At 48.4% G+C, this 20818-nt stretch overlaps 4 protein-coding genes across 4 annotated transcripts; 1 reads left to right on the top strand and 3 right to left on the bottom strand.

Annotated features, from left to right (window-relative positions):
• Positions 1-1242: 1242 nt before the first annotated feature.
• On the bottom strand, positions 1243-4979 carry B0J16DRAFT_264240 (phosphatidylserine decarboxylase-domain-containing protein; the record flags this gene model as incomplete). The annotated part of the gene is made up of 5 exons (XM_046123348.1): positions 1243-1467; positions 1523-2274; positions 2334-4497; positions 4562-4606; positions 4779-4979. 5 exons carry the CDS (start codon positions 4977-4979, stop codon positions 1243-1245), a joined length of 3387 nt encoding a protein of 1128 aa, XP_045986914.1.
• A 2912-nt stretch (positions 4980-7891) lies between these two features.
• B0J16DRAFT_69081 (uncharacterized protein) lies at positions 7892-11489 on the bottom strand. Its single transcript, XM_046134305.1, has 6 exons — positions 10840-11489; positions 10765-10790; positions 10609-10713; positions 9521-10559; positions 9334-9465; positions 7892-9144 (listed from the first exon to the last, which is right to left on the bottom strand). Exons 1-6 carry the CDS (start codon positions 11275-11277, stop codon positions 8071-8073), a joined length of 2814 nt encoding a protein of 937 aa, XP_045986913.1. The 5' UTR covers positions 11278-11489; the 3' UTR covers positions 7892-8070.
• Positions 11490-15171: 3682 nt separating this feature from the next.
• On the bottom strand, positions 15172-17369 carry B0J16DRAFT_69059 (uncharacterized protein). Its single transcript, XM_046134304.1, has 4 exons — positions 16588-17369; positions 16145-16495; positions 15738-16095; positions 15172-15688 (listed from the first exon to the last, which is right to left on the bottom strand). Exons 1-4 carry the CDS (start codon positions 17052-17054, stop codon positions 15539-15541), a joined length of 1326 nt encoding a protein of 441 aa, XP_045986912.1. The 5' UTR covers positions 17055-17369; the 3' UTR covers positions 15172-15538.
• A 1926-nt stretch (positions 17370-19295) lies between these two features.
• Positions 19296-20542, top strand: B0J16DRAFT_380899 (putative pectate lyase; the record flags this gene model as incomplete). The annotated part of the gene is made up of 4 exons (XM_046131112.1): positions 19296-19484; positions 19506-19869; positions 19921-20325; positions 20376-20542. The coding sequence occupies 4 exons, from the start codon at positions 19296-19298 to the stop codon at positions 20540-20542; spliced, it is 1125 nt and encodes a 374-aa protein (XP_045986911.1).
• Positions 20543-20818: the final 276 nt, after the last annotated feature.

The raw sequence follows: 20818 nt of genomic DNA, 5'->3' as shown, positions 1-20818 counted from the left end.
TTTATTTGTTTAATTGTGCAGTGGTTGGAAACAACGACTACTTTCTCTCTACATAGATACCCAAAATGAAACACTATATTCTGAACCAACAGGCAAATCTATCCGTATTCTCACAAGTCAGATTCCCAATCTCATTCTTCAACCCCCTGACCACTCATGACTCAACTTGGATAACAGTGGCATGACCATCTGCCCACACCACATGCCCCTGCAATCGGGACCCCCCGCTAGCTGCCATGCTTTGCGGGGTGTACTGACTTATAGTCTTACCACAAAGAGAGACTGTGGCTGGTGAATTTGATATTATTACACGTATGGTCTTCCTGTTCTCGAAAATTCGAGACGATACACAAGCTAGTATAAGCTTCAAAGATCCCTCCAAGTTGCTATGGTGATCACTCCAAGGTTTCTAAACCTTCTTAACCTGCCCTCGGGTATCAGAAGAATTAGCCTCCAAAAGCACAAGAGATGGAATAATTTGGTCACTTTATGATAGCTTAGACTAGTACCTAGGCTACTTTATTATGATAGCCTAAGCCTTAGAGGACATTGTACTCAATACCAATCGACACAAAAGCTGGCGTTTTACCCCAGACGACACATCCACACAGTTTACCCCGGATTTCAGCTCTGAGTTGTAACTCAGACGCGAAAGTTTCTTCTCCTCGGATCGGATCGGCTTTCCAAACTCGTATCACAGCCTCTTCCGAACCGAACTATTGAAGCTTATGTGCAGCTCAGCCATGTCATCCGCTTCCCTGTTCAGCCCTGTATCTATTAATAGCACCGACGCATCTGCGCTCCATCTGACTCCAGTCTCAAGTCAAGTTGAACCACAAGATCGGATATTATGGTCAGTATTGTGATGAATTGCTCACTACAGATTTGCTAGATAAACAAAACCACTGTTATGTTACTCTTCAGTCGCTTCCGCTGTCGCTTTTTAATTTCCGTCGATTCGTTTCTCATCAGTCCAAGTTAAAATAAATCCCATGTTCCTCCCAGTCCCAATGCCGTTCCTGGCCCTGGTCTGGCCTTGTCTATGTCCAATGACGACGACTATGTTCTCTGTCCTTATGCAAATCCTTCCAGAACCAACTCAATGGTCATATCCGCTCGTCTCTGAAGGCTGTTTATCCACCTTCTACATGCCCTCCGTAATGTTGAATATACTCTCCGCCGCCTCCGCCTCCAACGCCGGCTATTTAGCTTGCATCGCTCTCGTCTGCCAGGCCGGCGTCTCTACATCGCCGACGCAGCCATAGTGTCGATGGTTGGCTTGGCCTTTCGTGACGCCTGTTCTTCCTCTCCACTGCCATCTGGCGAATCTTGCAGGGCCACATTGCCCTGGATACGTCGCTTGGCGGTCTTCTTCTCTGCCTCTGTGATGTTCTCTGCGTTCTTTCGCATGTCGGGAGTCCACTGTGGCTCACTAGGCGTGTGTCCAACAGACATTCCTACTCGGACCTGTTTGGTGTGTTAGCAACTGGCAACTTCTCTTCATGCTATGTGATCAACTTACCAGAGTTTCAAGGGCATCATTTCCATTGTCCACAAGATCATCATCAAACACCATTCTTCCAGGTTCAAATAGCAACAAGATTGTGCTGCCACCAAATTTGAAGTATCCAAGCTCCTCAGCACGCTGAACCTTGTCGCCTTCATTGCGAGTGATGACAGTACTTCCCACCATCATAGCACCCACACAGATGACCATGACACGGCCGTGACATTCGCTATCGATAGGCACAAGAACTCTCACGTTCTCTCCGTACACATCCAGTGCTGATCGAATGGCCATGGGGTTGACGGTATAATACTCACCCTCGATCGTCTTGGGCTTGCCCATGACACCGTCGACGGGAATATGGAAGCGGTGGTAGTCCTGGGGAGCCAGTCTGAAGATACCCAGTGCTCCACCTTCAAATCGCGATACATCCTCAGGATAGGCGTCTCCCAGGAGTCTCTTCATATTGAATTCGCGACCCTTGACCCAAATCTTGGTGGCAGTGGTGAGGGAGTTGAAGACAACACTGCGGCAGTCGGCTGGTGACACAATAATGTGAGGATTATGAGGTGCTGAGCAAGGACGAGCATCAGGCTTAAGAGCACGGTAGAAGAACTCATTGAAGTTGTTGAACTCCTCGAGTGGCAGCAGAACCTCAGACATGTCGAGACCGTGGAAAGCGATGAACTTTTCAATCTCGTCCTTGGACGCGGGATCGTCAAACTTCTTACCCTGCTTAATACTGAGGTTCTTAAGCAGCTTTCGGACTGGTTGGATATTAGCAATCGTTCTGAAGTAGTCTTGTGACGTCCAGCGTTATACTTACTTCGCTTGTTCTCCATATCCCGAGACTTGAGACCCTTGTACAGAAGACGAATTCCCAATCTGACGTAGACACTCATCTTTTCCTCGTTGATCTGTCCTGTTAGGCGGTCTTGGACAAGAATATTGGCCGAGTTTGCACCCAGCTTATATCCACCGTATGAGATCTTGGTTATGACCTTTGAGTACCACTTGCGCTGAGCCTGGCTGGCAGTGACGAATCCACCAACCAGGACGCTGTTGACTTGCCTCCAATCTTGACTGGCGCAAGTCGCGATATGGGTGACGATGTCAGCATCCTTGCGCTTGTTGAGTCGTGGTTGATGGCAGATGGGACATTCCCGAATCTCGACCACATGCTCTTCACCGCGATCATCACCACTGTCAGATTTGTCAAGCGGATCACTCTCTTCGTCTGCAGGTGTCTTCAGTGTGGGGACGTTGGAAGACGGAGTCTGGGTTCCCGATGCATTCAGGTCCAGATCGCTGGGGTTCTCTGAGCCGTCATGATGATTGTTGCCATGACGAGATGGGTGAAGGAGGTTCTTCATTTCGGGAACGAGATGCTTTAGTTTGTCCCCAGTAGTGGCTGATGATCGTCTTCGACCTTCCAGCTGGTCTTCCAAGCAAATGACAGCCTCATCCATAGTAAGCTCCCAGTTCTCCTCATCGTCAGCATCTCGGTGAGGGAATCGTGAAAAGAAGGTATCAATAGTAGTCTCGGTAAGTGTCGAACCCAAAGCCTCAAGCATTGTTGTAAGTTCGATTCTGCTGATTCGGCCACTCTCATCGGCATCATATTGTCGAAGCATGGCCCGCCAGAACTGTTGTCGGAGAGCATCGTATGGCATGTACTTGGCGCGAAGGTACAAGACGGGGTTATGCTTCTTCTCCCACTTTTCAAGATCCTTTAATTTGAGTGGCACTGTGTAGTCGTGAAAGTCGGCATCACCAGCATCCTGAGCGACTGCATCAGGATCAGAACCGGTGTTGGCAAGGGCGTCGGCTGGCGAAAGCATGTTTGGAGTGGGTGCTGAAGTAGGAGCTGCTGTTTGAGTGGCCGTTGTTGTGCTATTGCTTGATGCGTGCTTGCTTAATGGGGGTCGCATCATCTTGCTGATGCTTGAAGAAGAGTTGGAGCGCGACATAGCGAGCTTCTTAAAGCGCGACCTGGAAGGAAGCGCCTCGGCTTGTGCGGGCACACTGAGGTCGTACAGTCTATTTTCAGGGTTGGCCTTGGGGGCACGCTCGATCATCTGATGGATTGGGAGGTTGCAGGAAGCAATGAAGTCGTTTCCGGAGTACTTGTCATGGTCGATGACAGTGAAAGAGAATGAGTATTTCTGCTCATGACTTTGAACTTGGAACAGCATCTTCTCGTTGAAAACAGGGTTAAGGTTATGACGAATGCGACGGGTGCGATACGTCTTCTTGCCGAGAGATGCAACGACAAATGGATCCATATCGAAGCTTGTGCGTGTCAAATTAGACTCGGGTGGCAGGTCTGTGATCTTGACCACCTCGAGGTAGATAACGCCGACGACATCGAAGCCATCGCTGGCAAATGCGTAAGGCTTGTTGCGTCTCCTCTTCTTCAATCCGCGGATTCGCAGTCGGCGCTTACGCTTGACCGGGTCTTGTTCTTGGTCATCTCCTGAATCAGAATCGCTCGAGTCAGAGTCGTCTTCATCAAATTCGTCATCATCATCGTCGCTGGGACTGTCTTGATTGTTGGTGGTGGGAACCAGATTAGGTGTCATGGACGGCGTGACGTTGCGAGAGCCGGTGGGGGCAGCGCCAACTAGAGCTTGAAACTTGTCGAAGATTTCCTGTGGTGTAGCTGACGGGTTTGTTGAGTCGAAGAGGGAGAACTGCAGCTGAACCTCTCCGGAGACAACGCTCGTCTTCTTTCCGGGACGCTTGCTCTTGAGACGATACCAGGTCGGTTCTTGTTCCACCTTTCCGTTGCTGAAGATCTCTTCAAGAGCAAGATCAAATTCACCCATGTAGTCTTTTCCGAATCGATCCTTGTCCCAGCAAATAACATCTAGAACAAGGTTTTGGGTGGAAGTAAGAGGGATTTCTTCGGAAACATTCCATTCTGGGTTCAGTGTCTTGGGAACATCGTTGGTTACGATTCGAGATTCGCCGGAGGAAACAATGATGTACTGAGAAAACGATTGTCAGCATTTGAGAAGAATTTTGTGAGGATGTTGTTTGAGGGAAGCTCACAGGATCGGATGTGCCGCTGCGATCTTTGGCTGCGAGGTCTTTGCCCTGTTGCACCGTTAGCAATTGTTTATAGTTTAACTTAATTCGCAGTATCGTTGCCCTGTCCCAGTCGCCGTGATGTAGTCGACTGGCTGACAAGCGGTGATGCAGCAGAACCAGCGAACGTGGTTTTGGGTTTCGCAGGTGGCCGCGAGGATAAGCACAAGCAAGTACATACTCTTATAATCCAAACTCTCAAAGCCAGACCGTTTCCAGCGTCCCTGGAGGGGCTCGCGCTATCATGCTTTGACCTCATGGGGGGACTGTTGCTGCGATTCTTTTTGACGGTTCCGTTGCCGTTGCTGACGGAGATTGTTGCGGAGGAGGAGGAGGAAGATCGAGAGGAGGGTTTGAGTCGTGTTGGGATAATGCGCACCATGACGGAAGAAAAGGCCTTGGCTAGGCCTGCAGTGGACAGCTAGAGCTCCCAGTGAGGACAGTACCTAATGGATGGTGGGTGATAGATCGATCGACAGCGGGGTTACTGCACTGGTGGTCCTGAAAAGCAACCCCCGTAGTGGGTGTGGTGTCTCAGGCTCGGCCTCAGCTCAGGCTGAATTCCAGGTGATGACGTCCACCCAAAGTGCCCTGTAACCTGTTACAGAAATGTCGTCCCTCCACTAAACCCAGGGGAAAGGGCCAAGATAATGGTGGGAGTCGAGTGACTGGATTGGTGGGGATCCTTGGTAGGGCGGAGATCCAAAGGTCAAGGGGTTGGTCCAGAAAAGTGACGTAGCAATTAATCCAAGACGGGCTACCAACAGCCAGGAACCAGAGATCAAATCGTACCTAATTGAGGTACAGAGGTTATGGATGTAGAGAGAGGATATTCCCTCAACCCAAACTCGAGTATTCTTTCTCGTTGATTACCTTAGGTAGTAGGTAGCAGAGCTTAGCTTAGCTTTCGCGTCGTTTTATTCGTTTCGGGAATGCGCTCAGTTCAGCTCATCAGCTCTAAATTGTTTGCATGGATGAAACTCCTTTTTTTTTTTTCGGCCCCTTTTCAATGCGGCTGTATAAGTGGCCGTGTCGTAAGTCACCTTGGTCAATATGCGACGCGCGCTCGCACTCTTGTCTGTCTATTTTGTTTCCTTCTCGATGATTGTGATTGCACTGCCCGTAAAGGATCGTATCGTAGCGTCGTCGTAACGTCGGTGCCGGGTTACTTTCTCACGAGTGACGAAAGGCCAAGCCACAGCCAAGCCTTGTTATCGATGTCAGCGCCGAGGGTGGGATGAGGAACGCGTAAAGTTCCTAGGTAAAATCGGACAAGTCGTCGACCAAAGTATAAAAAAGATATCCGTCGATGGTTTAAGTCGAGTATGAGGTATCAACCATCAGAGGTATACCCAGTAGGATTGGACGAGTAGGCAGAATATAAGAAGAATTGCGATTCAAATTAAAACCCAACTCGGTTATATAGACGAGACGAGACGAGACGGGTCGTTGAATTAAACAAAAAAAAACGGAGGATCAAGATTCAGACTCAGGAGTAACCATGATACTAATTTGAGTATCAGTAGATAATAATTGGGCTATTAATCTCGTCTTATGTCTCGCATAATAACGGACAGGCAGAGACAAAACCTAGCAGAAAGAGAAACAAGACAGAACGGTAAGACAAGAGCAAAAAGGAAAATACCCTTGCTTTATTTATTATAGGACTTGGCTTAGGTATAGACCAGGTGGCAGTATCCGTACTACGAGGTAGACTCTGTTCTTCTAGGCAAGGAACCTGTACCTGGACAAACAATAATCTTACTCCCAATCTCATCCTATCTGCCTCCATTCAGCTCGGCTACAGCCTCCAGCCTCCAGGCCAGACCAGGCCAGGCCAGACTAACTTAGAACCCGTGAATAGCTTGTTGGGGGCGTCTTCCCGTGCCGATTTGGCCGTGACTGACTAGGGGACTGTCACTGGACACATATTCTAGACTATACGATCGTCCACAGTAACAAAAGGTACATGTTTGTTTCTCCTCGGTAGGTTCCTATTGAGAAGGAAAATGCCTCTCGTGTCTTTTTACTTTTAGCCTAACCAAACAAACAGCTCAAACTTACTTGGTCCGTTCTCGTTTAGCCTCACAATACGTTAGATTATCTAGTCGTTGTTGGTTTCGTGGCTAGTCCAGTACCTCGCCCTAGAGCTACATGTGCCTCATGTTGAATTCCATCGTATCGCATTGGGCACAAACCAAAAAGCCATCATATCCGTTCCCCTCGATTGGATCTTCCCCTCCATAACAGGCAACTCCTCCTTGGCTTTGTACTCTTGGCCTTGGCCTTATGGCTCCCATGGTGCCGATTGTCCGGGAACCTGCCAGATCGGAACTCTTGGTATACATCATTTATCTATATAGGACTATCTGACGAGAGGTATTCAACGCTGAAATCGTCGATCCAAATTGAGGTTCGAAACAATCAGAGTGAATACAAAGCTCATGTACTGTACTGTACGGGTACACTACTTCTGACTCCAAGTGAGACTAACCTCACAATGGAAACATGATCTTCCATCACCGCTCAGACACGGAAATGGCAACAAGGATACGTATGATCCTATGTATGGTAGACCAGTTGCTAATTTTCTGCTGTGGTTCTGTCACCGCTTCTTCTTCTTCTGGCTATATCATCTCTACTTGCATGTGATTCCTTCGACTCTACCTGTTCATTCCCAGTAGCCATGGATAATGTATATCCATTCTCCATGTCAAATTAATCTTTCAACCGGTATTCTGCTTTCCACTCTTTAACCAATACAAGCATAACAACTGCTCCCAACGTCACTGGAATGCATCAAAAACCCTTTCCTCATTTGAAACCATCTGGACCCTTATTTTGGTTTTCTGCTTCTCTTCCTTTGCCTCAAGCTGAGACAACGCCCTAAAAGCCACTTAACGTTAGCTCTTTCACCATCCCCTGATTCCCCATCCGAGCTCTTTTCCCTCGGGAGGACTTGATCTATGCTCCGCTTCGTAACCAAACCGAACAAGAATAGCTCTCGCTCGAGATTCATCTCCAGTTGGATCCATTCTGACTCTCCGAGACTTCCGAGCCCCCGACAAGGGATTGACGCTGAATTAATCATGCGAGTTGATATCAACAACATCATATCGATGTCTCATTTCGACTTGAGCTGAGACACTCAACAATTTTACCACCACATACGCTCTTATCAAATTGTGGGTGCAGCATGTGAAATTTAGAAAACATAAACACCAACGACTGTATTCGTGCTTGCAATCCTATGCTACCTTAGGTATACTTTGATGTCCTAGCCCGAAGCAACAAATAGCTCTCTAAACTAACGCCTTGACTCCGTAATATGTATATATGCCTTGTTTCCCTCTTGTTTTGACCCCCAAACTCCAGTCGCTATGCCGTCGTCGCATCACGTCAATGCTCTAATCTAATGCGCCTACCATAGCCAAGTCCACCCGCAAAGAAATGACCGTTCCTCGTATGGCAGCTTAACATCTCCTGGTGACGTCGTCCTCTAGTCGTTTGAGGGCGTTTACAGCATCCACAAAAAGAATGTTTCCTCCTCCTAAACAATCATTTGCCAACATCTCCCTTGCGAGACTGGCGACCCCTTGGGCTCCCTTCCGTTGACTCTGCATTTGTGCCTCGAAAGGCTCTTGACATGCCACCCTCGAGATCCATCTCTTTGTGGCTTCTTCTTGCGTTAATACGATATCGTATGTCTCTTGTTTCTCCTCAAGACCGTAGGCCCAACAGATCAAGGTGCAAACATATATACCCCAATAGTCCGAGATGTCGGACCAGGGCATGGTTTCTTTTGGACAAATTTCCACTTTATTGCAATCCGTCTCATCGGGCGAGGACTTCAGACCAAAGAAGGCTTTCAAAGCTCGCGCAGCAAACACTGTCGCTGTTGAAGCTGTGTCTGAGCTTCGCCATGCATCTAGTAGCTTCCGGTATTCCGTGAATAAACCCAAGTCAGTCAACTTCTTGTTGAAAACCCAACTCTTGCCAGACACAGATAATAAATAATACAGAGGTGTGTGGTGTAATGCCAAATACGTGTTGGCGATGGCTGAGTTAGGGAACAATCCCAAGATAGGGCATGTGTTCGGTCGAAAATTTGTTGCATCTCCCACGATGTCAACTTGCATTAGGGTTTGACGCCGTGGAAGAAACAGTGAATATACAGCAAGGAGAACTGCTGCATCAAAAGCCGGGGCTGATGCTATATCTGAAGCGGACAGCGTCCCCAGGTTTGTGTTCGAAATGGTTTTGGGGTCCTTTCTTGCCCTTAGCTTCGACCATGATTGATAGTCCTCTGCTTCCCAAGCCTTTGTCGTCGTAGCCGTGAGTGGGATTGGCAGAGTACTGGGGGAAGAGTAGTCTAAGCCAATCATGGAAATGTATTGCCGTTCATGATACCATGAACTATGCACGTCAAGTAGGAAACAGGCTGCCAACAACCGTCGTAGTGATTCTGCGGCAATCCAATCTTTCCAAGCCTGACCTTCATCTCTGGCGGAAGACCGAAAAGTAAAGGTTTGTTGATCACGGACAACCTGTCGGAAGTTGAGCAAAGTGTTCGAGTGGAGGTTCTTAAAGAAAAAGAAAGGAAAAAAAGAGAAAGAAAACATGAAGTTGACCAATTCAATAAATGAAAGAAGAAAAGTAGAAAAAGTGGTATCAAATGGGAATATAAATAGATATATAAGAGAAGGGGAAGAAGAAGAAACTTAAGAATAACTAACCCTAGGGTAGAGAGAAGTGAATTCGGTAGAAGGTTGATGTGAATGTGACTTTCTGCCACGGAAGCGTGCGTAGTACTCGCATAATGCAATTGTTTGTTGGACTGGCATTGACCACTTTCCAACATGTGTAAACTAAGCGTATCAGCACCGGTCGATTGCTTCATACGCGAGTGGTTATTCAACTCACCACTTTGGACTGTTGCCAGGCGTAAGCATGAAGTTGTGCTCCCTTCATACGATCGTCTGCGATGGGAATAAACTGGGTTGCCAACGCGGCCATGGCACATTGCAGTGCTTGTACGTGCTCTGTTTCTTCTTGAGGGACATCTTGGTACGTATGCTTGTGGACAATAGGCTTCCTCGGGTGGACTTTATCCCAATAGACCTCCAGATACCTAGGAATTGCTTCCTTGATAGCAGGGGAAAGAGATAGTGGCATCAAATCCTCGGTATTCAGCAAGCCTTCTCCTCCTGAAGTCCCAGAGCCGCAGCCGGCCAAATTGAAAGTCCCGCCTGGAGTTGGTAGCGATGGAACAGCTACTAAAGTCTCAGATTGAGCAACAGCCAATGAAGGGGACACACTACGAACTGTAGAAGTTGGGATCTGATTGACAGTACCGAAAGAAGGGTCTTCGTTATAGACAGGTAGTGGAACTTCCACGTCTGGGAAGACAGATGGGTAGACCTGTGGCGGGGTGCTGTTGCTGTACGGATAAGAAACAGAATAGGTAGCATGATTCATAGTGTTCAGCATATCGTTAGTGGTCGGATAAGCCGATACTGGGGTCGGCCAGGTCTCCATCACAGAAAACTGCGGACGTCTTGCATTCTCGGGAGGAGTTGAGAACTCGCTTGTGGTTGCAGAGTTGTCTTGCCATTGTAATTCTGGCGTTACATTGCCAGGCAACATGTGATGGTTTGTTGAGAAACTACCACTTGACACTGGTATCGTAGGGCCCAAACCATAGTTTATTCGTGATATACAGGTGCCTGGTCCGTCCGCCTCAGGCCCCTGGTTGTAATTGCGCTTTGGGCTGGGGGTAGGAGCCATTGGAGACCAAGTTCCAGGCACATTACGGTAAACTATTGGTTGAGAAGCGACAAAGTCTTTGTTCGGTTTAAGCATCGGTTTGTGTGGTGTCACTGCTTGGGGTAGAGGATTTGGCCTCGAACTCTCTGGACCAGGAGATTGTCTTGGTTCTTTGGCACCCGAACCGTCTTGGCTACTATACTTTGTTAGCTTTGAAGCGATTGTAGCACCGGGCGTTAACATACTGTTTTTGAACATGTCGGTCGAGAAGGTCCTTGCGATAGAAAGTCTTGTTACAACTGGGTACAGGACAACAGAGATCTGGAGGTGAGTGGCTGAGCTGATGTCGTCTAGACCACAACACATTAGCAACATATATTGATTAGATAGAAGAAACAAACCTCAAGTGTTCTGCCCTAGTAAAAGTCTGGTTGTGTTAGCAAGTGGGAGTTGCATGCTAGGAAGAGGAGCATTACCTTATGGCATTGATGGCACTTGTGGACTGGGACGCCTTTCTTGGCTTTGCTAATCTTTCCAGTAATTGGAGTCCATCTGACGTGCGTCTCGCTGCTTCCTGAAGCTGTGAAAGGTCTCATGGAAGTGTTTGAAGATGAGTCGTGCTGCGAAGAGCCATAGGACATATCATTAGAGTCAATACTCATGTTGCTACGACGTCGAGTGTTCATGTTGAGCTCGGTGGTGGTCGGTGACGAGTGATCAAGAACAGAAGATGACTTGGATGGTTCTGATGGATCAGGCGGGTTGTTATGAGAAGAAGAGGGTGCTTGATGGTTTAATGATGTAACATAGCTTTGAACAGAGGAGGACCTTGAAGTTAGGTCGGTGGAACGGCTCTCAGATCGAGGATCGACTGGCTCGTCCTCGGTATTCATGATATTCTTGAGACTAGCCATGGCCCAGAGTTGATAACAGAAACACGAATTTAAAAAAGGCAACGAGTCCGGAGAATTGTTGAAGGTCAGGCCAAACTGAGTAAGACACAGCCCCCCAGTAGAGACGGATGAACAAGTCCCGGCAGATGGAAGATTTTAGGCTCATGTAACGAAGGTGGGCAATGAGGGTATAGAGCAGCAAGTGAGAGTAATAGTGGGGGAGTTGACGTAGAGATTCATTAAGATCAAGATGTGTGAAAGGGATGGACGGCTAAGGCTGGGGACACAGCGTAGGCGATGCTAGTCTCGGGTGATAAACAGGGATGTATGTGGATGTTCGGACGGGGCTCAGTGTAAGTGAGATATTTACTCTGGTACTAAGATAGGGACCAAGAGAGGCATTGCTAGTTGAATCTGGGCAAGGTTTTGGATAGTCGAGAAAGGGTTAAAGATGGAGCTGCAGGGGAGAGTCGAGGTGACTGACCCAAGGTTGAGGACAACCCTGCGAGCTGAGCACGGGGCGCAGGGCCTTGATGCATGGATGGACAAGATTAGATGTTCTGTGAAGTCACCGAGTATGTAGGTAGGGTAGTTAGGGGTGGATGATGCAAGGCACTTTGGGGACCTGGGCATGCTGTAGGGGGCATGGATGAAATGTCCTCAAGACCATGAGAAAGGTTATGTCGTCCAGTACCATCGTTGTTTGGTTTCATTCAGTTTGGTTTGGTTTGGCTTGTCTCGTCTGCCCATGTGCCACCCCTTCACATTGACCCTTGTCAGATGCTTGCCGCTCCCTGTTCGTCGAGATTCGATGCAACAAGTGGCGGGACGGGGCCGCAAGCGCCATCTAAGCCTTCAAGGAACGGTACCTGATCAAGCGACTAGCGCTCAGACGTAGTGCGGTGCGGTGCAGCGCAGTAACTTACCGCATGAGAATTGAGAACTAAATCAACGTTAGCTTAATCATTCCCGACCCATCCGATGTCCTGCGTATGAATAAGTCGCGCTTATACAGCTGTCCAATGCCTCGTGGGGAGAGACGCGATGGCGGCGACGATCAGTAAGAATGATTTGTATTGATAGCACAGGTGCAACCAAGGCTCAAGCCTTGTAAGCAGAGAAGCAATTGCGAGGCGTAGCTGTCGAAACATTTTGACTTTGGAGCTAGGATGTGCTGAAGGGATACTGTACTGGGGTTCAAGAGCTTGAGCGAGTTTGAGTAAAGCACTGAGACAGTGTGGGCATGAGCGTGTGCGGGTAGGGCGTCAAGGCGCCTGTTGGTGGCTGTTTTAGAAGCGATCATGACAACGACCATCAATCACATCACACCTAACAGGGGTCGATGATAGTGGAAGGGAAAAGGATCCAATACAAGAAGAGGCTGAGCCGAATCAAGTTGTAACTGCCCGTAGACTACTACTAAATTCCTTTAGAGTGCAGGAACGGCGGCCGACTGGGATGCTTCCCCTTGCCTGCTTCCACTTGCACTTGCACTTGCATCGCTGACAGGTACCGGCTTGCAGTAGGTACTCTCCATTGTGCCTTCCCAAGCTGACAGGAAACTGAACTTGCCGACTTGGTAAGCAGACAGCCAACCTATTATTAACACAAATCTGCAGCGTAATCAGTACTGATCTTGACATTATTAATGTTGAAGTTGGAGTATCATCTTTTTTATTGTCCATGATTATTTGAAATTCTCTCGCTTGCTGAACCACGTTATTCCCAGCCTAGGTCCCATGTCGAATCCTCACAAGTGCTTATCCATTGAACCCACCCATAGCCTGATGGGGCCAGAGCGCCGTTAGACCGCTGTTAAAATGGTCTGTGTTGATTTCTTGGCCCGAAGTTTCTTAAATGTGATGCAAAAAATCATGGTATCTGCTGCATGATTAGCTAGCTTGCCAGCCAAACATCACTTGTTTTCCCCTCGTCAATCATGGATGATGTAAAGTCAATTAAATCCATGCTGGATCCGTTCCCCTGGTAGCGCCAATTTGAATCCTTGTTTGTACAAGGGTGTTATTAGTCCAGCCTTGTCGGGCGCTAGGGCGACCAAGTAGAAATTCCTTCGAGGACACACTGAGACTCAGCCACGCGAAGGTTCATTGGCTGATGTTTCATGATGACCTGACGTGATCTATTTTTACACTCGACACAGCAGCTGCGCCTGTCAAACCCTTGTCAGTAGCCACCTATTTTTCGCTTGCATGTGCAATGAGCTATGAGAGAGTTATGAGCGTCATGATGAATGCTTGTTACATGATCGATAGCTTACGGGAATTAATTAATTTGAGACAAGGCATTCTTCTACTCACGGATCAACCAGGCGACTCAAACAATGCCTTGCGTTTCGTTTTGATTGATACTGTTATCAAACGGCGGGCAGTGCTTCTATCAAGTCCATCTCTGTTGACTTAGATCCCAGAGAGAAGCGGGGCCCGGTCCGTTCCCTTGTTCCACCGACTCCCCCGCCTTTTGGCTGGAAATGGAAATGCCAACATCAACACCAACGCCAACAGACGCACGACACAAGCAAGATGCGTGCGCTCTTCCTAAATTAGGTCAACATATTTCGCTGCGTGTTTCCCATCGCATCGGGTCTAGTCATATCCTTCTTTTGCACTTCATGAGGCCCAAACATGCTGTAGGATTCGGCCCGCACGGAGAATATTCTTCTTTCATGCCCTCCACGCGACCTGCGAAAGCACTGTAACCACATGTGCGTGCCAGAGCGGACGATCCCCGGCGCTTGAGATCCGACTATTTTTATAGTTGAAGGCTCTTGTTGACCAATGCCATATCAACAAGAAGCGGCTTTGCCCAATGTAGATCTTGTTCGAGTCGAGCCAACATGTTGGTTTTGAGTTGCCAAGCTCTTCGCTAACGTACCTAGATCCCGTCCCATGAACGCATCCCTTCACTAACATGGCCATTTTTGCGACTAAACTTTCAGCGCCGATGCACGTCTGGTCTGATTCGCATGTGTTCTTCTGGGAAAGGAAGCAGATCTGCGCGTGGGGAAGTGCTTACAATTTGGTTACCTTTGCGTACCACTCATCATTTGTTATTCCAATTCCTCCATACACCGCAACTCTGCTCGACCTGCTAATCATACAGCACAAAATTTGTCCGGTTCTCCTTTTTCAAGAAGATCGGCTGTAGCTTGCCGTTCCTTTTCGGACGAATATGCGGATATGATGTAGTGCCTTTTGCTCCATGCCTGCCCCGACAGTTGGGTTCTACAGTCATCAGGGTATTAGAACTGGTTGCTAAGAACCAAAGGAACGAAATAATTCAGATATCCAATGCCATTTTAGACTAGCAACAAGACTGTTGTATTTTGGCGCCCTAAGCCTTGGATGATAGGTGTTTTTTATGCTACGCAATGGTCAAGCCAGCAGTAACATCATAACCTAACCATACATAGGTACATAGGTCTGGGAATACTCTACTATCTACTATCTGGATCTGCTATCTCTTTCATCCGTCTCGGCGATTTCTGTATTTTGCTGCCAGCGCACCGTCACATGCTCATGCTGACTATTTGATCAGCAAGTTCAGCCTGTCCATACTGATATCCCGCACCACTATGCCGCAACGTCTGAGGGTGTCGTTATAATGGAACGTTACCTCAAATAAGCATTCATTTGAATATGGACGATTCTATATGATCTGCGTATGAAATAGCCGCTCGGTTTAAACGCCAAACAAGCGCAACCGCCCCCATATCGTGGCAAGTCGCGTCTGCGCCCTTTAGAGGCTTGAATACCCTGGAGACATCTGACTCGGGCTGACTTGCTCCGATATTCAAGCCTTAACAAGGGGCTCATGCATGCCAACTTGGTAAGCTGGGCAATGAAACCTAAATCTAATTCGAGATCGAATTATGCGAATCCGAGTTATCGTGCAGTTGTTCACTAGTAGAGGAAACCGGCAAATACAGTAGATGACGTGTGAAACCCTGGAGTTCAAACAAGACGTAATCTCTTCAAATTATCTCGTCCAACTGCAGTACAAGAGGTACGAAACAGAGGAATCTGGCCCAGCAGCGTACTAAGATCCTTCCATAGCCGCAAGAGCATTCAATACATAAACAAAAGCCGGAACGCCTTGTATGCCGGCCCTTTATTAAAGCGTATAGCCGAATACTGATTAAAATAATAATCCAAAGCCAATTGCACAAAACACCTGCCGTCTCTTTTGCGGTAGTCCTACCCTCTTTACCCTTCGGACATGTTTTTATTCAATCTCCCATATTTGTAAAGATGCACGGCTCGGTTCATAGCTTAGATGAAGCGGCCGCTGTGGGGGTGTTTGACGAGTCCTTTGACGAGTCCTTTGGCGACTTAGCGTGTGCATCGCTCTCTTCGGACTCGTCATCGCTGGGAGGTCGGCTGCTATCGGTAACATTTCCTCGGCTCTTGGTCATCTATATAGTTGTTAGTCAGGCCAAAGATTCACTGTTGATCTCTACTCACCCATCCGCGAACGCCACCAACGAGGCCGAGGGCGTAACCAGTGATGAACTCCTTGGGTGTACCAGAAGTACCAGGGGTAGTAGGCGAGCGAAGTCCCTCGGAACGCAATCCCTCAGCGGTGCCTGCACTGTTAAATCGGGCAGGGCTCTGGGGACGGCTGACGGGCCAGAACTGCTTCAGCTCGCGACCAAGTTCTTGGCCAGTGGTGGACCAGTTGTTTGTGATGTTCTCTCGCAGATCCTGGACGTGGCGCTTGAGGTCCAGCTCGTTCTTCTTGAGCCAGCTGACGTTGAGTTCCTGGCGGGATGTACCACGCTTGAACTGTCTGGCAATGTACTTCTCGTAGTCGCGAACGATTCTACAGGCGTTAGAATAATCGTAGAAACGAAGGTGAAATACCGCCTTACCTTGTAATGAGGCCAGTTGTGCTGACACCCTCTGTGCGCTGGGTAACAAGGAACTTGCCAGCAGCCTTGATGGGCTCGTAAATGTCGTCACCCTCATCGGCGCCGTAGGGAAGATCATCGTGAGCAACGTAGTCGAGCTTGTTCTCGTCAAGGAACTCAGGAGTCACAACCCATGGGCAGTCCTCGATAACCTCATCAACCCATTTGCAGTGGCGGAGGGTCTCGGCACGCTCAGCGGCAGACATGACAGTCAAACCCTTGCGCTTGTGTGTTTCGTGGTCGCCAGTGACACCGACGACCAGTGTTGTATCGGGGAAAGCCTTTTTGGCCTGCTCGAGTTGTCGCATGTGGCTAGAAAGCTGTTAGCACAATTCGGTCGCAATTGCAATCCATCCCACTCTGTACTGCCAGAGAAGCCGGATACAAACAAGCGGAAAACATACCCAAGATGGAAGAGATCGAAGACACCATCGGCGTAGACACGGACAGGTCGTCCGACAGGAGGAGGGTTCGTCTTGTAGCCACCAGCAGGGTCTTGTAGTTTGCCAATGGGAGGAGGGGGCATGGCCTCGATTCGGCGTTGCTCCTCCTCGTCGAGGTCCTTCAGAGAAGGCTGGCGACCTTTGCGACCGACACGCTCAGCAATGTCGACGCTGGCCTCAGTGGTGTCGCTTGGCTCACCGGGGTCGACGGCATGATCACGGTTCGAGCTGGAGCGTTGTCTCTTAGGAATTGGTGCTGAACCGCGAGCGTGAAGGCGTCCCGACTCGGCGGCAGTAGTATCACCCTCCTCGCCTGAAGCATCGCGCGAAGACGTTTGGATGCCATTGTCAAGGTCTGTGGTGGATTCGACGCGAAGGGAATTTCTCTTGCGCTTCCCGCCTTGAGATGATCCGGATGGTGAGGACATGGCTGCTAGATAAAATGGAAATGACGCGGCTTAGGTTGAGGTTGGGGTAGGTTCGGGTTGTGGGAGAGAAAGAGGAGGGAGGAGAGAGAGGTTCTTTTTAGCAAGCAATGCCCCAGTGTCTGATGGATGCCCGGGACTGGATTGTGTCCTTAGTTATGTGCGTAAGGTGCTAGGAAACAAGACGGGGAAGTGGAAGATACCAGCATCAGTCGAGTTCGCTGCTGTAACTTATGAACCTGGAGAAACGGTTACGGATACCGAAGCACCTAGTTCCACGTTGACGCGAAAAAAACCGGGTCTGGGATTCGGGTCTGGACCTTCTGCCAGAGCTGATTGGGTTTGGGATGTTTTGATCCTTGCAAAAATCTGGGGGGGCCCAAAACTTGGCTCGCCTTACAGTAGCGTTTTAGACGGGAGACCTCCAACTTGAAGGAGACACCGTCATCGGAGGCAACTTATGATGATTGATAAGGGGACAGAAACAAGGAACAAGGAATGCGGCGAAATGCACTCGATCAGCAAGATAAGAATTGTCTTGAAGCCATCCATCTTGACAGCTGCAGGTTAGCTGTATTGTCTCTATACTGTACCCCCTATTATGTGCCTGCCACAAAAGAACCTTCCTTGAAATGACAGACTTGATCTAAATTAAAAAAGTGGTCCAATACTCTCGTGTCCAAAAAGGAGAGCAATCTCAAAAAAGTTAATAGCGCAGCCACCGTATAGAGATACTAGTACTGTAACCCATTAACTAGGTGTTAAGTTAGATGAGACAGGCAATTGCTCTCGTGACAGCCTATGCTTGTCTGCTCTAATTGTGCTCAACATGAATTTTGGGCATCTTAATGTTAGTTTTCTGACCCGCAAGTCAAAGACTATTGCTGCTCCAAATGTCAATATTCTCCAGTTTTTGAAGCCCGTGGCGTCATCATTGCGGCCCCCTAATCAGTCTGGTTCGACTTCTGTGAAAAGGGGAAGGAGAAGCCCGTGGAAGAGATCTACACATCACATGACAAAACACGTGATGCACTCAGGACACAAGATGGAGATGATACAAGTTCACTACGTCTGTATATCAATGATAAAAGCTCAACGACTATTCTAAGTAAGCTTTTTGAAAGCTCACGCATTGATTATAGACGGACGCCTTCACCGTTGCACTAGAACATCATCTCGAAGCTTAGACCCAAGTCTTCCCCGGACCAGTAGCTTGCACCCTTGGGATCGCAGCCAGGAATACGAGTTCAGACTCGATTGTTGATGCAACTGCGACTCGGCAAACTGGAGAACGAACGGGGTTTACCAATTGACTTATGCTCAACATCAGAGAACATTTCTGACGATTTCCTTATTTCCAGGATTCAAAACATTTCGCGTCTCAGGCTATAAGTCCCTGGGCCTGTTCAGCTAGGATCTGGTCTCTACATCAAACTAGCCTAAAAGCATGATGAGTTCCCAATACGATGCTTAAGCGTTGATTGGTTGGCTTCTGAGTATCCTAGTCGATCATGGTAAGGTAAAATATGGATAGTGTATTGATTAACATTAGGAAATCAGAGGAATTATTCTTAACGCAGACTGCCAATCAATAATACCCTCCTGCTGACCTTGGAAACCAGAAAGTTGACTCGGCTGCATATCAAAGGTCCCAACTGTGCAACAGGGAAATTAATCGGTCCTCATTTCCGTTTCCCCATTTTCGATGACACCACCAACTCCTTTGCTTGGCTTCCACTCCTTCATCCATATGGTAAGCGACCAGGTGGGCACTTACCCGGTTATGCTGTTGGTCTTGAAGCGAACTAGGATATCTAACCCCTCTGATTTATTATTCTTACCCTTTCCAACGCCCGCCAATCCGAGCAACTCGGTTATCAGACCCTTCGAATAGACTTGAGCCAAGGCTTCTTTTTATGCGGCCAGAAGCATTCAAAGCTGAATGGCATCACCCCAGTAAAGGTTTCAGTAATAGACTGGTTGCCGTTTCGTTGAGCGCCTCTTCGGTCCCTGCTATCAGCTTCTTGCCCAGGGTCAATATGCTTGAGTCTTGAGAAGAAACAGAATATTGGCATAATAGGCGCCTGTATATAAGGCGAGTGAAATCCAGGACCATCTTGTTTTTGGCTTCTCACGACAAGCTTTGTACTTCCTTTCATACCATCCTCTACTAGTTACGGGCAGGACCCTATGTAACATTCGTTTATCACATACTGGACTCTCATTTAGCCAATATACTTCAACATGCGGACTTCTGCTTTTCTGACGATTGCCAACTTTGGCACAGCTTTTGCTGTCGTGCAAATGTACGGCCAGTGTGGTGATAGTGCTTACTCTGGAGATAAGGAATGCCCTTCTGGATCAGCCTGTGTTAAGGCCAGCAAGTGGTACAGTCAATGTATCCCTGATGCTTCCTCGAAGAAGGCTTCGTCAGTTTAGAGAACTGACTTCGAGCTCCCTGACTTTGCATTTCTGGGATATCAAGCCCCTCCTCAAGCTCCTGCCAAGGGCGGTGATAACGGCATCACTCAACCACCTCCTACTTTTTCTCCTGCTCCCGAGGAGCCTGTCGATAAACCCACTATCCCTGCTCTTGAGGAGTCTGCAGATGTTCCCTCTGACGTTCCTGTCAATACTGTTACCGCTAGCTTGACTGTAGCTCCTACTAGTGAGCCTGCCGATAGCGCCTCTGGCTCTGGCTCTGGCTTGGGAGGTATCACACGAACCATCCCTTCTTCCAGTGGTGCCACCGCAGTTGCCACTGCTATTCCTGTCTATAGTGAGCTCGATGGCGGAATGACCTATTACGATCGATCCCGTAAGTCTACCGATATAGAACTGTCACACCTCCCTAACTAACGTGAACCAGCTGCCGTCTGTAAAGAACAGGAAGAGACTGGTGAGGCTGATGCCATGTTCATCCTCGAGGACGGAGTTACTCTCCGTAACGTCATCATTGGACCAGGCCAGGCTGAGGGTGTTCACTGCAAGGGCTCATGTACTCTTGAGAATGTCTGGTTTGAGGATGTCTGCGAGGATGCCATCACACTGAAACAAAAGTCAGGTACCTCTATTATCCGCGGAGGCGGTGCTTTTCACGCTGCCGACAAGGTTGTCCAGTTCAACGGCCGCGGCACTGTTGAGATCTCTAACTTCTACGTCGAGGACTATGGCAAGCTTGTCCGATCTTGCGGTAACTGCAAGGACAACGGAGGCCCTCAGAACGTTGTCATCGAAAACATCGCTGCCGTCAACGGTGGTGTACTTTGCGGCAGTAAGCCCATCCCTTGTGGTTCTTTTACTTGTGACTGACATGTTTACCAGTCAACACTAACTACGGCGATACCCGCACCATCTCCAACGCTTGCCAAGACAAGGGCAAGAATTGTGATCTATATGAGGGCAATTCTGATGGCAGCGAGCCTACCAAGCTCTCCAGTGGCCCTGATGGTACTTACTGCAAGGTCGATAGCTTCTCTAAGACTTGCTAAGTGGGTGATATGATATACATGGCCATGGAACGCAGCATGGTTCTGCGATATCCGTAGTATCCAATTCAATCGTTTTCGTACTGCCAGGATAAGAAAGTTGTTTCGATGATCTCGTATGATGCTTGTCTCCCGACAGTGGGATTTTAGACGAATTGAATCACGGCTGATAGACACGACCCCATGTCAACGCTTCACTTTTCACGTTCTTGAAGCTTTCATCCGAAGATTGCCGCATGATTTATCTGTTGACTCTGTTAACCGAACGCCTGTTAGTTC

Source organism: Fusarium flagelliforme, assembly GCF_020744385.1.
Source record: "Fusarium flagelliforme strain FIESC 12 MPI-CAGE-AA-0113 chromosome Unknown B0J16scaffold_2, whole genome shotgun sequence".
Classification (NCBI taxonomy): domain Eukaryota; kingdom Fungi; phylum Ascomycota; class Sordariomycetes; order Hypocreales; family Nectriaceae; genus Fusarium; species Fusarium flagelliforme.
This window is presented reverse-complemented; position numbering and strand designations above follow the sequence as displayed.